We start from the raw sequence: 11,359 nt of genomic DNA, 5'->3' as shown, positions 1-11,359 counted from the left end.
CTACACATTCAGTCAACCAATTGATGCATCTAATAAATAGCAAGAGTATCAGGTTTTGAATATTATGAATAAATTACTTTAGATTTTTCAATTTAAACCAATGGTGTGAACAATCCTTACTTTTCAAAGCAAATGGGTCTTATAAAAGTTAAAAGTTGTACAAAAGATTTATTAGGAAAGGTATATAAACTGTCAAATCTGCCACAAATGCACACATACAGAAATACTTGTCTGGTCATAAAATAGATAAATTACCTGTATGTGAAAAAATCAAATACCAAGTTCAATAGAGGGCACAACAGTATTTGGAATTGGTAAAAAATACCAAATTTGAAGAAATGATTTCTACACCAAGCAACAATTAAAGTTCAGTCTTCTTTTTCTTCTTATCTGCTTTCTTCTTGGCAAGTTTCTTTGCATAAGCCTCTTCTCTCTCCTTCTTGCCCTGGAAAGTAATAATATAGGTGAAACAGAACTCTGAAATACTCCTCATAACAAGTCAATGTTCAATTAAGGTCAGCTACACAGAAAACATTTCTCAATCCCTGAAAGTACACCTTCACTTGCGCATCTTCATTAGAGGCATGTGCAGTAGGTCTATCAGTTCATATAATATGACTGCCAACTTTAAACCATTTCAATAAAGAAAACAGAACACATTCTACAACTGTTCTAAATAAATACTCCTAAAATTAAGAGAATGCACTTGCCTAAAAATTACTTTAGGCCTTTCCTGCAGTTTTACTTTGTGCTGTACTATTTTCAGTCTCCTTACCTCAGGTGTATAGTGGCCATGGTAAACCTTGTTCTCTACTGAGCACTCCTTCAGGTCCTTCTGTGTCACCAGGAAGTCTTTGGCATCCCAAGCATGTGCTCCATCCTTAAACATAAATATTGCTCTCCTCTCATCCACCATGTATCTGTAAAATGGCGATTTACATTTACACAAGGATTACCGATACAAACAGCAGTGCAAGAAAATTACTCACAGATGAGTCACTGCATATACAGGAATGATTTAATATTAGCCATACTGATAATTGTAGCTGATGCCAAATAAATTGTTAATGCCATCTTTGTTGTCACCATTTCAACATAGGAGTATTATGTATACCTGGAAAGAGATGATAAACTTCTCCTATGCTGAAGCATTAGAAGTATTCTATGTACTGCATGCACACTGTTTTAAAGCAGGAAATTTTGGGCCTTTGTGCAACTTCTTAAGTTACCATCTTTACAAAACTGCAAAGTGCCCCACCTCAACCCCGACTCACCCAAAATGGCATTTCACTATAGAAAGAGATCGTATTTCTGCATTGTTAGTATAGGGCTGACATAACTTTTCTCTAAATCCAGTCATACCAAACTCATATTCATGCAAAATATCATTAGTAAAAAATTATGTATAGAAACACACCTAACCTAACCTTGTGGCATAGCACACTCAGGTCACACCTAAAAGTCTGTATTTGAATACTAGACTGTATAGAAAAAGACTTTATCACTTTTTGTTTCCTCTATTCAACTAGCAAACATATGAAGATGTAAGGTCAAGGAGTTGTGGTCTTTTTGTCCTTTCCTCCTTTAAAATTTTAATCCCTTCACTCCAGCGATGCCAATGGGCGTCCGACGACATCACCGTATGGAAAGGGTTAGTCCTCTTCTAAACCTCTTAATCCTCTTCCATTTTCTCTTAATCTTCTTCTAAACCTCTTAAGAGGAAATATAAGAGGAATTTAAAGGAGGATTGAGAGGTTTAGAAGAGGATTAATCCTCTTCCATTTTCTCCTGACCCTTTCCATACCGTGACGCCAATGTCTGCGTCACGGATGGAAAGGGTTAAGGACGGAATTCGGCTATTCGGTCGAAAAACGTCGATTTTTAAAATATTTGTCATTAATTTCTTTGGGTTTGGACGCAGCCAATAGGCCATGGTGGCAGCTGTACAATCATGTTTTCGCACAGCGCTGGGTATTTAAGTGGCTGGCTATTTAAAGACCTCGCACATGGCTCCCAGCCGCTATGCTCCCACCCCCAGCACACCGCCTCAGGGTCCTGCCTTAACCTCAGAAAGTGTGGTGTCAAGGAAGAGAATAGACGATAAAAAGACAACACCACCCAAACATACTGGGAAGAAGAGGAAATGTACAACATCTGACCGTGACTACCAGCCTGGCGGTTTCTGAATGATTTCATGGCAACAATGAGCTTGGGTGGGCACCACTGATACCCTGATATGTTATTTATATAAGAGATATATAAATATGTTGTGATGTACTCTATTTTCAAGCCTTAATTACCATAAATATTAAGTATGAAGATTTTTAATTGCAATTTTTTACAAAAAATTAAAATCAGTACTTTGCAATGTTATGAAAAATTAGTCTTTTCAGCTACAATTACAAAAATACATAGAATTGTACTTCAAGGTTAGGAAAATCTGTAAAAAAAAAGGAAATTACTGTACTCCAAGTATATTCGAAGTTATTCCACATATTTTTTAATATAAATTGAGATTTTTTTTTCATAGAAACTACTGCTGCTATCTCTATCAAAATAATACCAGAGGTACATCACATATGTATGCACTTGCAATAAAAAAATATTGATATAGTTGGAAAAGTGATGTTAGGAGTAATACCAGAGGTACATCACATATGTATGCACTTGCAATAAAAAATATTGATATAGTTGGAAAAGTGATGTTAGGAGGACAAAAAAAAATCAATATTTGTGGTCAGCACACCGAATTCCAACCTTAATCATACCACCAAACTAGCAATATATTCTTACCTCTGAACTTACACAAGATTACTGTCAAGGAACTAAAGGGGAAAAGCATTACTCTACCTCTCAGCCTGGATGTGGTTGTTATAAAGAGAGCTCTGCCATAACTTAGTGACCTCCTCGGCCTCACTGGGGCTAAGCTCATCCTTCACCTGCACAAACATCATCAGCGTGCGGCCCTTCTTGCTCATCTTGAGGAGCTGCTCAGGATCCCCAATGTTGGAAGGATCAAATTGCACCTGTGGCTGAGGCCGTAGGTGTTCTGGTAACTCATCCTCAGGCAGGGGTTCCTCATCTTCCTACAAATGAAGAGTAGAATAATTAGGCAGAGTTGAAACATTAAAAATATTCATGGATAATTTTATGGCTGGGTCAAATTTCCTTCACAAATGAAAATGCTGATTAATGTAATTAATACTCCACTTCAATCCTTCCACATCCATAGATTCAGGGACCTTTCAACCCTCTTTGGCTTGCATTAGCTTTTAAAAATAAAAGAATAAATAAATGTCACATCAAAAGACGAATATGAAAATTAATAGTATATATTTTATTTGGTGTCGCTAGAATATTGTGAAAAATTGAGGATGAACTTAATTGCAACTTGCTAATTATATGAATACATCATCATCATCATTTCATCGACGCCTGCACCTAGGAGCTCCCACCAGGGGATGGCCATATGAATACAATATAGTAATTTTATTCAGTAGACCTGAGCAGACTATTTCAGAGATAGACTATCAATGTCTGGGTAATATACCTATGATGTTTTCAGGTATTTATTTATTAAAAGACCATTGCACTTCAGTGTTTTGACACTTATTTAATAGATCTTAATGTGCTATTCATCTTTCTTTATAACTAGCCTATTTGTTGTAAAATTTCTTGTTTCTGCAATAAAAGATTTCCTTCACCTAAACTCACTGCAGTGACTTTGTTTTAGGGTCAAAGGAGGGGTGATGACCCCCTCTGTTGGTTAGTCTACAATTGTAAGATTAATCTTATTAGTTTTGATAAACTACTTAAGATTAATGTTGATGTGCAAAAGGCGAATGAGGCAGTCGAGTCATCATTTGTCACCGTGAGCTGGGTCCTTTGATGGATAGTTAGCCTACCTTTTTCAGGTGAAGACAATCATCACCAGAAAATTGCTATGAAAGTGCTAGAGCCAACTGGGCTACAAATAACTTTCAACAGTAGTAGCTTACTATTTCATAGTGATAGGTTACTTTCCTCAGCAGCAATAAGTTACTATTTTAGCAGTGATAAGTTGCTATAATTTATTTTAAGGTGGCATTCTATTAGTTTGAATACTGATCTGTGGGTGAAGATGGAGGAGACACCTGGGTGATCTATGCTGCAGTGTTTGTTTCTAGTCTGAACACCCAATCCAGTGCACTTGCAATTTTATTTATTTATTTTTTTTTTACAACAAAGGAGGCAGCTCAAGGGCAACAAAAAAAGAAAACAATAATAAAAAAAAAAGCCCGCTACTCGCTGCTCCTAAAGTAAAGCAAAAGAGGTGGCCGAAAGGAAGATCAAATACAGGAGGAGAGGTGTCCTGATACCCTCCTCTTGAAAGAGTTCAAGTCGTAGGCAGGAGGAAATACAGATGAAGGAAGATTGTTCCAGAGTTTACCAGCGTGAGGGATGAAAGAGTGAAGATGCTGGTTAACTCTTGCATAAGGGGTTTGGACAGTATAGGGATGAGCATGAGTAGAAAGTCGAGTGCAGCGGGGCCGCGGGAGGGGCCCAAAGTTAATTTATCAAAGTTGCCAACTTTATATTTAGTCAGGGCTCACCGTTTTCCTTATGAATCGCTACCCAGTAAATTTGGGTAGCATCATTACACCCTGGTGATTGTATTACCTGAGCCAGAGACACTTACACGAGCCAGGGTTGGTATTCTCAGATGCTTCCTTCCACCTCTCACATCAACTATCTCCAAAGGCCAAAAAGGAGATAAATCAAGTTCTCATGAGTGTTATTTAGGATCATGGTGTAGAATAAGGGTCCAACTACCACCACCTGGAAATCCCCAAAACTCCTACGAAAGCCAGGTCAAGTATGTGTGCCTGGGCGCCGAGGTGTTTTAGAATATTGGCCAGTTCGACAGTCCAACACACAGTCATTGTAAGCGTCCAAACCAAAAAATATCCTCCACAATGATCCATTATTTCTACTCAATACCAGATACTAATAGACTCTTCCTGTGCGGTTTCAAAAATTTCCTCCCTTTATATCAACGCCAGACACTTGAGCTTCAAGGATTTTTTGTCGTATTTTGAGTCTGGTTGGGGAGCTTACAAACTTGCTGTAGTGAACCGTAAAACTGGCGCTATCTTCTTCAGGAGTGTCTGACCCCTTAAAACTATCTGGGAGGTACGCATGCTGGTGAACTCGATTGTTTTTTCTGTTTCTGGTTTCCGGAATACATGAAAGGAAAATAACGTGCAAAAAAAGAAAGAAACGAGAGGAGGAGGAAAAGAAGTTAAGTGATGACCCGCCTGTCAACACGGAGCACATGGCCACCCACCTCCCACTGCTCCAACAGCCGCTCCAGGTCCGCATCGCTGTAGTCCCTAATGTCCTTCTTGGCCCAGGCTGGCTTCTCCTCGCCTTCACTCTTCTTTGGGGCAGATAAGGCGGCAAGGGAGAGGAGGAGGAGCAGATGGAGGAGCGCCCGCCGGCCTGCCATGACGTTTGTTTACCTCGCTCAGCTGGCCGCCGCCCCTCGCACGCCCCCACCTCAACACCTTCCCCGGACAATATTTCCCCATCAAACCCGCCCTTGACGTGTGCCCAGAGACTCGCTTAACAGTCCAGATACCATATTAGAGTCCATTTGATTTATTGAATGGAGAAAAGGCCCAAGAAAGGGTGAGGTACATGCAGACGAATCAGTGTGCGCCGCGTGTACGGAGTGACCTTGAGGGGAGGAAGGGTTGTATGCACACGTTTGGCATCACGTGACTCCCTCCCGAGATGTGGTGATGATAGCCACTTAATTGCCCTTTTAATAGCCTTTTGGGTGTCTGACTTTAGTGATTAGTTCTCCTATCTAACAAGGTGTAGGCAGTGAATGATAATTTATAGTGTCATTACTTATTGTCATTGATCCATGTTGTTTATCTCCAGAACACATGCGGTATTTCTAACACATCTCGCTTTTTTTTTTCTTTTTTTTTCGTTTACAAGTTATTCTACGTAGGCAGGCTAGTAACATCGCAAATTTGGCAGCAGTGTTGTGGTGCCAGTGCCAGGTGGTGGTGGCAGTGGTGGTGGAGCATCGGTGTTGTGTGGTGGTGGTGTCGTGACATGCTCCTGCCCTGCCTCTGGAACCTGTGACAGACTGGGGTAATGGGTGGCAAATTACTTGATTAGAATGGAAATGTTGGGAAAAGTACAGCAAATGAGCGAATTATAGCTCATGCAATGTGTGAATGAAAATATCCACTCGTCTCTGGCTCCCCTACTCCTAACTATGTAAGCTCCTACGCCACGGTAGTCTGGTAGATAGAAGTCATGGTCCATACTTATTCTGTTTTACCTGCTTGTAAAAGTAGGCTCATTTGTCAAGAATGAACGAATGATATGAAGTTCATCTTGTATAATTGGTGTTATTAATGTGATGCTTATAATCGGTATATAATTTTGATTCTGGTGTGCTGAACAAAATCAAGGCAACAGTTATGACACCAGTACCGGTACGAAATGCCTCCCACACACCTTTGGCCTGAGATGTTGGCGGCGGTCCCTGGCCCAAGGTCGTGGTAGTGCATACAGAGGTGATGCAATTTTTTCTTATACATATAACTTTTAGTATTTAACAGTATCAAAAGCAGAGAAGTAAACACGTAGCTTCCTTTCCAGTGGTGGAGTGAGTGTGCCTGGCGGGGACGGGGGGTGCCTGCTGGGGGATGCCACTTCCCTCGCCCTACCGCAATCCTGGTCGCTGGAGGGCCGTTGTCTTCCGCCAGGAAGTCCGCCACGGCACAGCAGGTGTTCTTACCTTTGTATTTTGACAGGAGTTAGCCAAGTTCGTAGTGTCCGGTATTTTTAATCTATTTTATAAGTTTTCTTTACAACTGATTTTTTTACACATCTTTCGATAATATATTAAGTTGATCCGATGCTCGATCTGTCTAGGAAGCTGAATTCCTTCACCGCATTCAATTTTTCATATTAACCTTGCATGTGATACTCTGCCATTTTTTTTCCTAGTCTAGGTATATGCTGTCTTCCATCCATCTAATTCTTTCATTATTTCTGCCACTCTGTCGTACGTATAGTAACATTTGCTATGCATGGTTTTCCTTTCGTAAAACCAAATTGCTTTATTAAGAACCATTGTATACATTTACAAGTGATAATGAACGTAAAAATATACAATGCACACGCGCTTTGAAATAATACCTATCTCATTTTCTCATAGGCTGTCTTCTTTCCCTGATCCTGCTGGCGCCGCTGCTGGTGCGGGAGTGGGGACTCACGCCGGTGGTGGTGGGCATCGTCTTCTACAGCGGCGTCATCGTCCCTGCACTCACAGGCTACTTTTCCTTCGCTAAGCTCCTGCTGCGGGTCGTTCGGTCACTGTTGGCTGTGTTCTTCGCTCTGCCCAGTACAGCATCCACCAATGGCTACGCGCACTTCAGGTAAGTAAGTAAAAGATCGCTCCATCGCACTGTTGGTCTAGATCAAGTCTTGGTATCTTGGTTTTCATATAGTTAATGCCTGGATTCAGATATGGACGATTGGAATGACGCAAATGATGTGAGGAATGTCGTGCTTGTAGGTATGAACTGAGGTGGTGGTGGTGATGAATAATATTAAGTGTGGTGAAGGTTGACAGTTAATGATGGTGGTGGTGAATGACAATAACAGTATTAGTAATGGTGGTGGTGTCGGGTACTGGTGGCAGACGTTTCCGTGGGCTGTGCAGTCCTTCCTGCAGGTAGCAACAAAGTGCGTGCGCAGGAGGTGGCTGTTCCTGGGGCTCCTTACCTCCTGCTTCTCCTTGGCATGCCCTTCGTGTTGTACCTGGCGCGTCCCTGCCCTTCCCTGCTGTTCCTTGCTGCCCTCTGCTACCTGTTAGTGGTGCTGCCTCGCGCCCTGGGCCCCCAGCTGCCTCAAGCCTCGCCACTATGGCTGCCCAGGACCATTGCAGCGGTACTCCTGACGCGGTAATGAGAGAGAGAGAGAGAGAGAGAGAGAGAGAGAGAGAGAGAGAGAGAGAGAGAGAGAGAGAGAGAGAGTAAACAGTAGCTCATATTTTGACGGCGTGATGATGAATAATTATCAAGCTAACAAAGATGATAAGCCAAATCAACGTCACACCACCACCACCACCACCGCCATCGCCACCACTACCACTAGCATACTCACATTTTCTTTATCCTCTCCAGGGGGTGGGCGACTTCCCTGGGGCGGTGGGCGGCGGGGGCGGTGCGGGGCGTCGTGGTGGGCGTGAGGTTCCTCCTGGTGGGGGTGGTACGGGCTTGTGTGGTGCTGCCCGTGGCTTTGTCCGTGGCAGTGACTCTTGCCATACATGAAACGTACATGAGCCTTTACGGAGCCCGGATCACAGCCAATCAGGTAAGAGAGAGAGAGAGAGAGAGAGAGAGAGAGAGAGAGAGAGAGAGAGAGAGAGAGAGAGAGAGAATGTATCAAACTATCTGCCTTTGCATCTATTTATCTGTCTATCAATTTGTCGCTTTTGTATGTTTAATGAATCTGTCTATCTATCTATATATGTGTTTTGTGTTACACTTTCCTCATGTTTCTCGAATAGATCACAAGATTAGTATATCAGGAAGTAATTATTGGAAGTTTATCTTTTTTTTTTACCCATAATCTTAAACATGGTTTTATTTATCTGTTAACATTTTTTTCTTCTTCTTTTCTCCGGCGTGGTCTTCAGGTGGTGTTTTTCCTAATGGTGCAGGAGCTGGTGACGCCCTGGGCACACCTCACGTCCCTCTACTTCCTCCTCTTCTACACCGTCCTCGTCTACATCCACAGAGCTCTCTTCGTAAGCACGACATCGGGGTTTCGTCAGGGCGTAGAATACAAGGAAATTACATAAAAAGAAGCAGCAGGGAAAGGACGGATAATGAACAGAAAGGAAAAATAATAGATTTGCTAAAGGATTAATTTTAGTACAAAGTGTGACAAACGAAACAATGAGATAAATGTAAGATAAAAAATCGTAATAATTAATCCTTGACTTTCCACCTGAGGCCTTACCCGACCTTACAGGGACGCCACTGGGCCATGAGAGTGCAAGTGGGCCAATCACATGACCTGGCGCGCCTGGCCGTGTGGTACATTGCAACGAGGCTGGGCAAGGGCGTGGCCATGTCCTTCGTGCTGGTCATGTTCACACTTCAGTTCTCCCACGTCGAGCCTGACCTGACCTTCATCTCCATCACCTTCACTTACTTTATTCTCACACAACACAAGTGGACAGGTCAGCATCATACCTTGAGGCACAGCAAAACCTTGGTGACCCGGTAACACAAACACGTCAGGGAGGCAAGATAAGAGTACATACATGTTCACCCTTGTTTTACGGGATCATGATGATTACCAGTGGTGATTTATGTACTGACTGGCAAATGAATGAGACACCAGTTAATAGAGGATTAGCAAAACATACAACTATATCCCAAGAGACATAGTAAACACACACACACACACACACACACACACACACACACACTCCACAAGAAAGCAGTTGATAGAAAATAAACCGCCTTCCTGAGTAACGAAGATTAACACACAACCACACTTCCCGGGAGACATTTAACAAACACAAACCAGAAGAAACTGACTGACTGCCTGAAGGAAGATTAACAAGACACAACCACACACTCCAAGAGACATAAATAAACACAAACCACAGCCCCTCTAAAACAGTCTCCCTCCATTCCCCAGGGGAGGAGCGAATCATAACATGGATACGAGCACTCCGTCTGCCACCCCTGGAGGAGGAGGAAGACTTCTGGGTGCCTCTGGGGGCCCTCGTGCTCCCTCTGGTGATGTCTGCGGGCGTGGCGGTGGTGGTGGCGCCGTCCCGTCCGTGGCTGGTGGTGGTGGCGGCCTACACTAACCTGCTTGTGCCGGGTCTGGTGGTGGCGCAGAGGGTGGCAGGCCGAGACTCCCCGCATGCCGCCGTCCTCACCGCCTGCAGGAAGGCCACGCCCAAGGTCCACAGATGAGGAGAAGGGGATAAAGGGGGTTTTGGACATAATTTTTTTTCTCGTATTATTGTTATTGTTTATGTTGTTGCTATATTGGCATTATTATTATTATTATTATTATTATTATTATTATTATTATTATTATTATTATTATTATTATTATTATTATTATTATTATTATTATTAATATTATAATTTTTATTTATATGCAAAATAAGTAGTAGCAGAGAAGTAGTGGTCGTAGTAGTAGTAGTAGTAGTAGTAGTTCTAGTAGTAGTAGTAATTGTTTTTTGGTTGATGTTATTGTTATCATCGTATTCGTTGTGTCATTACTAATTATTACTAAACAAACTCATTACTTATTACTGAACTCTCTCTCTCTCTCTCTCTCTCTCTCTCTCTCTCTCTCTCTCTCTCAGGAGCTGGAGGACCGCCCCACCTGCCCCGTGTGCCTGGAGGAGCTGCGGCAGGCCAGAGTGACGCCCTGCCTGCACCTCTACCACGCCTCCTGTCTCGCCTCCTGCCTCGCCCACTCTTCCCTCTGCCCGCTCTGTAAGCAACACATATGACTGTTTTCGCTCCTGATTAAGCTCTGTATTCTAGAGTTGTATATTCTCCTCCAAACATTCTTTTTGTGTTTTTATTGTATCTTCGTTGTGGGTTTCTTTTTATAGTCATAATAAAAGTTATCGATGGATTTCACTGTTCTGAGCTCCTTACTTTATCATCACTTTTTATTGTGCGTATGTTATTGTACCAAACAATTTTGTAAATCCTTCATAAATTCGCACAGAGACGCTCAGCCACCAAGTACTTAGGACAATAGGTTTAGAAAGTGGAGGTAATCACATGTTGCTTCACTTATATTTTGTGGAAGGAAAATATTTCATATCAGTTTCATTCTGGAGTAACGGTCTGCTTTCAGGGAAATTTTGAGGAAAATGTGAGACTAGATATAAATATCATGTGAAGTCATGCATGTATACTATACATGCAATTTTTAAACAGGCGTCATTCTGTTACATGATCTGCGACAAAAAAAATTGCTTGTGGTCCTCAAACTTACAACAGACTTCGTCATTGGCACATCGACCAAAAACTCAAAAGTTTGAAAAACCTATTGTTGAAGTTGGTGGGATTTTCATGGACTGTTTTGTGGCCCTATAGTGATAGTTTTACACAACTTCTGCCGCTTGAATTGGAAAACCACCCATGAAAACCTGGTTAGCCTTCTCTTTGACCTTAGGAAATAGTCGTCATGGCAGCCAGAGACGACCTATTCTTGTGTTCCTGCCTATCGTTATTAACACTGAGCCAGAGTATTGTGCCTGAAGTGCTGGGAGGAGGGAGGGGGGGCGCAGAAGAAG

The 11,359-nt window shown here is 42.2% G+C and overlaps 2 protein-coding genes across 6 annotated transcripts; one reads left to right on the top strand and one right to left on the bottom strand.

Annotated features, from left to right (window-relative positions):
• Positions 1-154: 154 nt before the first annotated feature.
• LOC126980356 (LDLR chaperone boca-like) lies at positions 155-5,606 on the bottom strand. Its single transcript, XM_050830142.1, has 4 exons — positions 5,327-5,606; positions 2,851-3,086; positions 776-920; positions 155-445 (listed from the first exon to the last, which is right to left on the bottom strand). Exons 1-4 carry the CDS (start codon positions 5,486-5,488, stop codon positions 362-364), a joined length of 627 nt encoding a protein of 208 aa, XP_050686099.1. The 5' UTR covers positions 5,489-5,606; the 3' UTR covers positions 155-361.
• Positions 5,607-5,757: 151 nt separating this feature from the next.
• Positions 5,758-10,698, top strand: LOC126980353 (RING finger protein 145-like). 5 transcript variants are annotated; one of them, XM_050830132.1, is made up of 8 exons: positions 5,758-6,147; positions 6,664-6,792; positions 7,226-7,445; positions 8,196-8,385; positions 8,711-8,821; positions 9,049-9,259; positions 9,727-9,998; positions 10,412-10,698. In XM_050830132.1, the coding sequence occupies exons 2-8, from the start codon at positions 6,711-6,713 to the stop codon at positions 10,559-10,561; spliced, it is 1,236 nt and encodes a 411-aa protein (XP_050686089.1). In that variant the 5' UTR covers positions 5,758-6,147; positions 6,664-6,710; the 3' UTR covers positions 10,562-10,698. The 5 variants fall into 5 exon arrangements, with proteins under 5 accessions (XP_050686089.1, XP_050686087.1, XP_050686092.1 ...); XM_050830130.1 differs by having other exon boundaries at positions 5,758-6,276; XM_050830135.1 differs by lacking the exons at positions 5,758-6,147; positions 6,664-6,792 and adding an exon at positions 7,745-7,973 and having other exon boundaries at positions 7,281-7,445.
• Positions 10,699-11,359: the final 661 nt, after the last annotated feature.

Source organism: Eriocheir sinensis, chromosome 44 (assembly GCF_024679095.1).
Source record: "Eriocheir sinensis breed Jianghai 21 chromosome 44, ASM2467909v1, whole genome shotgun sequence".
NCBI classification, from domain to species: Eukaryota; Metazoa; Arthropoda; class Malacostraca; order Decapoda; family Varunidae; genus Eriocheir; species Eriocheir sinensis.
The sequence above is the reverse complement of the archived record's forward strand: the minus strand, read 5'-3'. Positions and strand labels throughout refer to the sequence as shown.

What these genes read in the sequence shown, in the direction of transcription:
- LOC126980353 (XM_050830132.1), top strand. Translation starts at nt 6,711, where the DNA reads ATGCCACTTCCCTCGCCCTACCGCAATCCTGGTCGCTGGAGGGCCGTT. An exon ending in AATGGCTACGCGCACTTCAG is followed by an intron (nt 7,446 to 8,195) that starts GTAAGTAAGTAA and finishes TATCCTCTCCAG; the next exon opens with GGGGTGGGCGACTTCCCTGG. An exon ending in ACATCCACAGAGCTCTCTTC is followed by an intron (nt 8,822 to 9,048) that starts GTAAGCACGACA and finishes CCGACCTTACAG; the next exon opens with GGACGCCACTGGGCCATGAG.
- LOC126980356 (XM_050830142.1), bottom strand. Translation starts at nt 5,488, where the DNA reads ATGGCAGGCCGGCGGGCGCTCCTCCATCTGCTCCTCCTCCTCTCCCTT. An exon ending in GGCTGTTGGAGCAGTGGGAG is followed by an intron (nt 3,087 to 5,326) that starts GTGGGTGGCCAT and finishes CTTCATTTGTAG; the next exon opens with GAAGATGAGGAACCCCTGCC. An exon ending in AACCACATCCAGGCTGAGAG is followed by an intron (nt 921 to 2,850) that starts GTAGAGTAATGC and finishes GCCATTTTACAG; the next exon opens with ATACATGGTGGATGAGAGGA.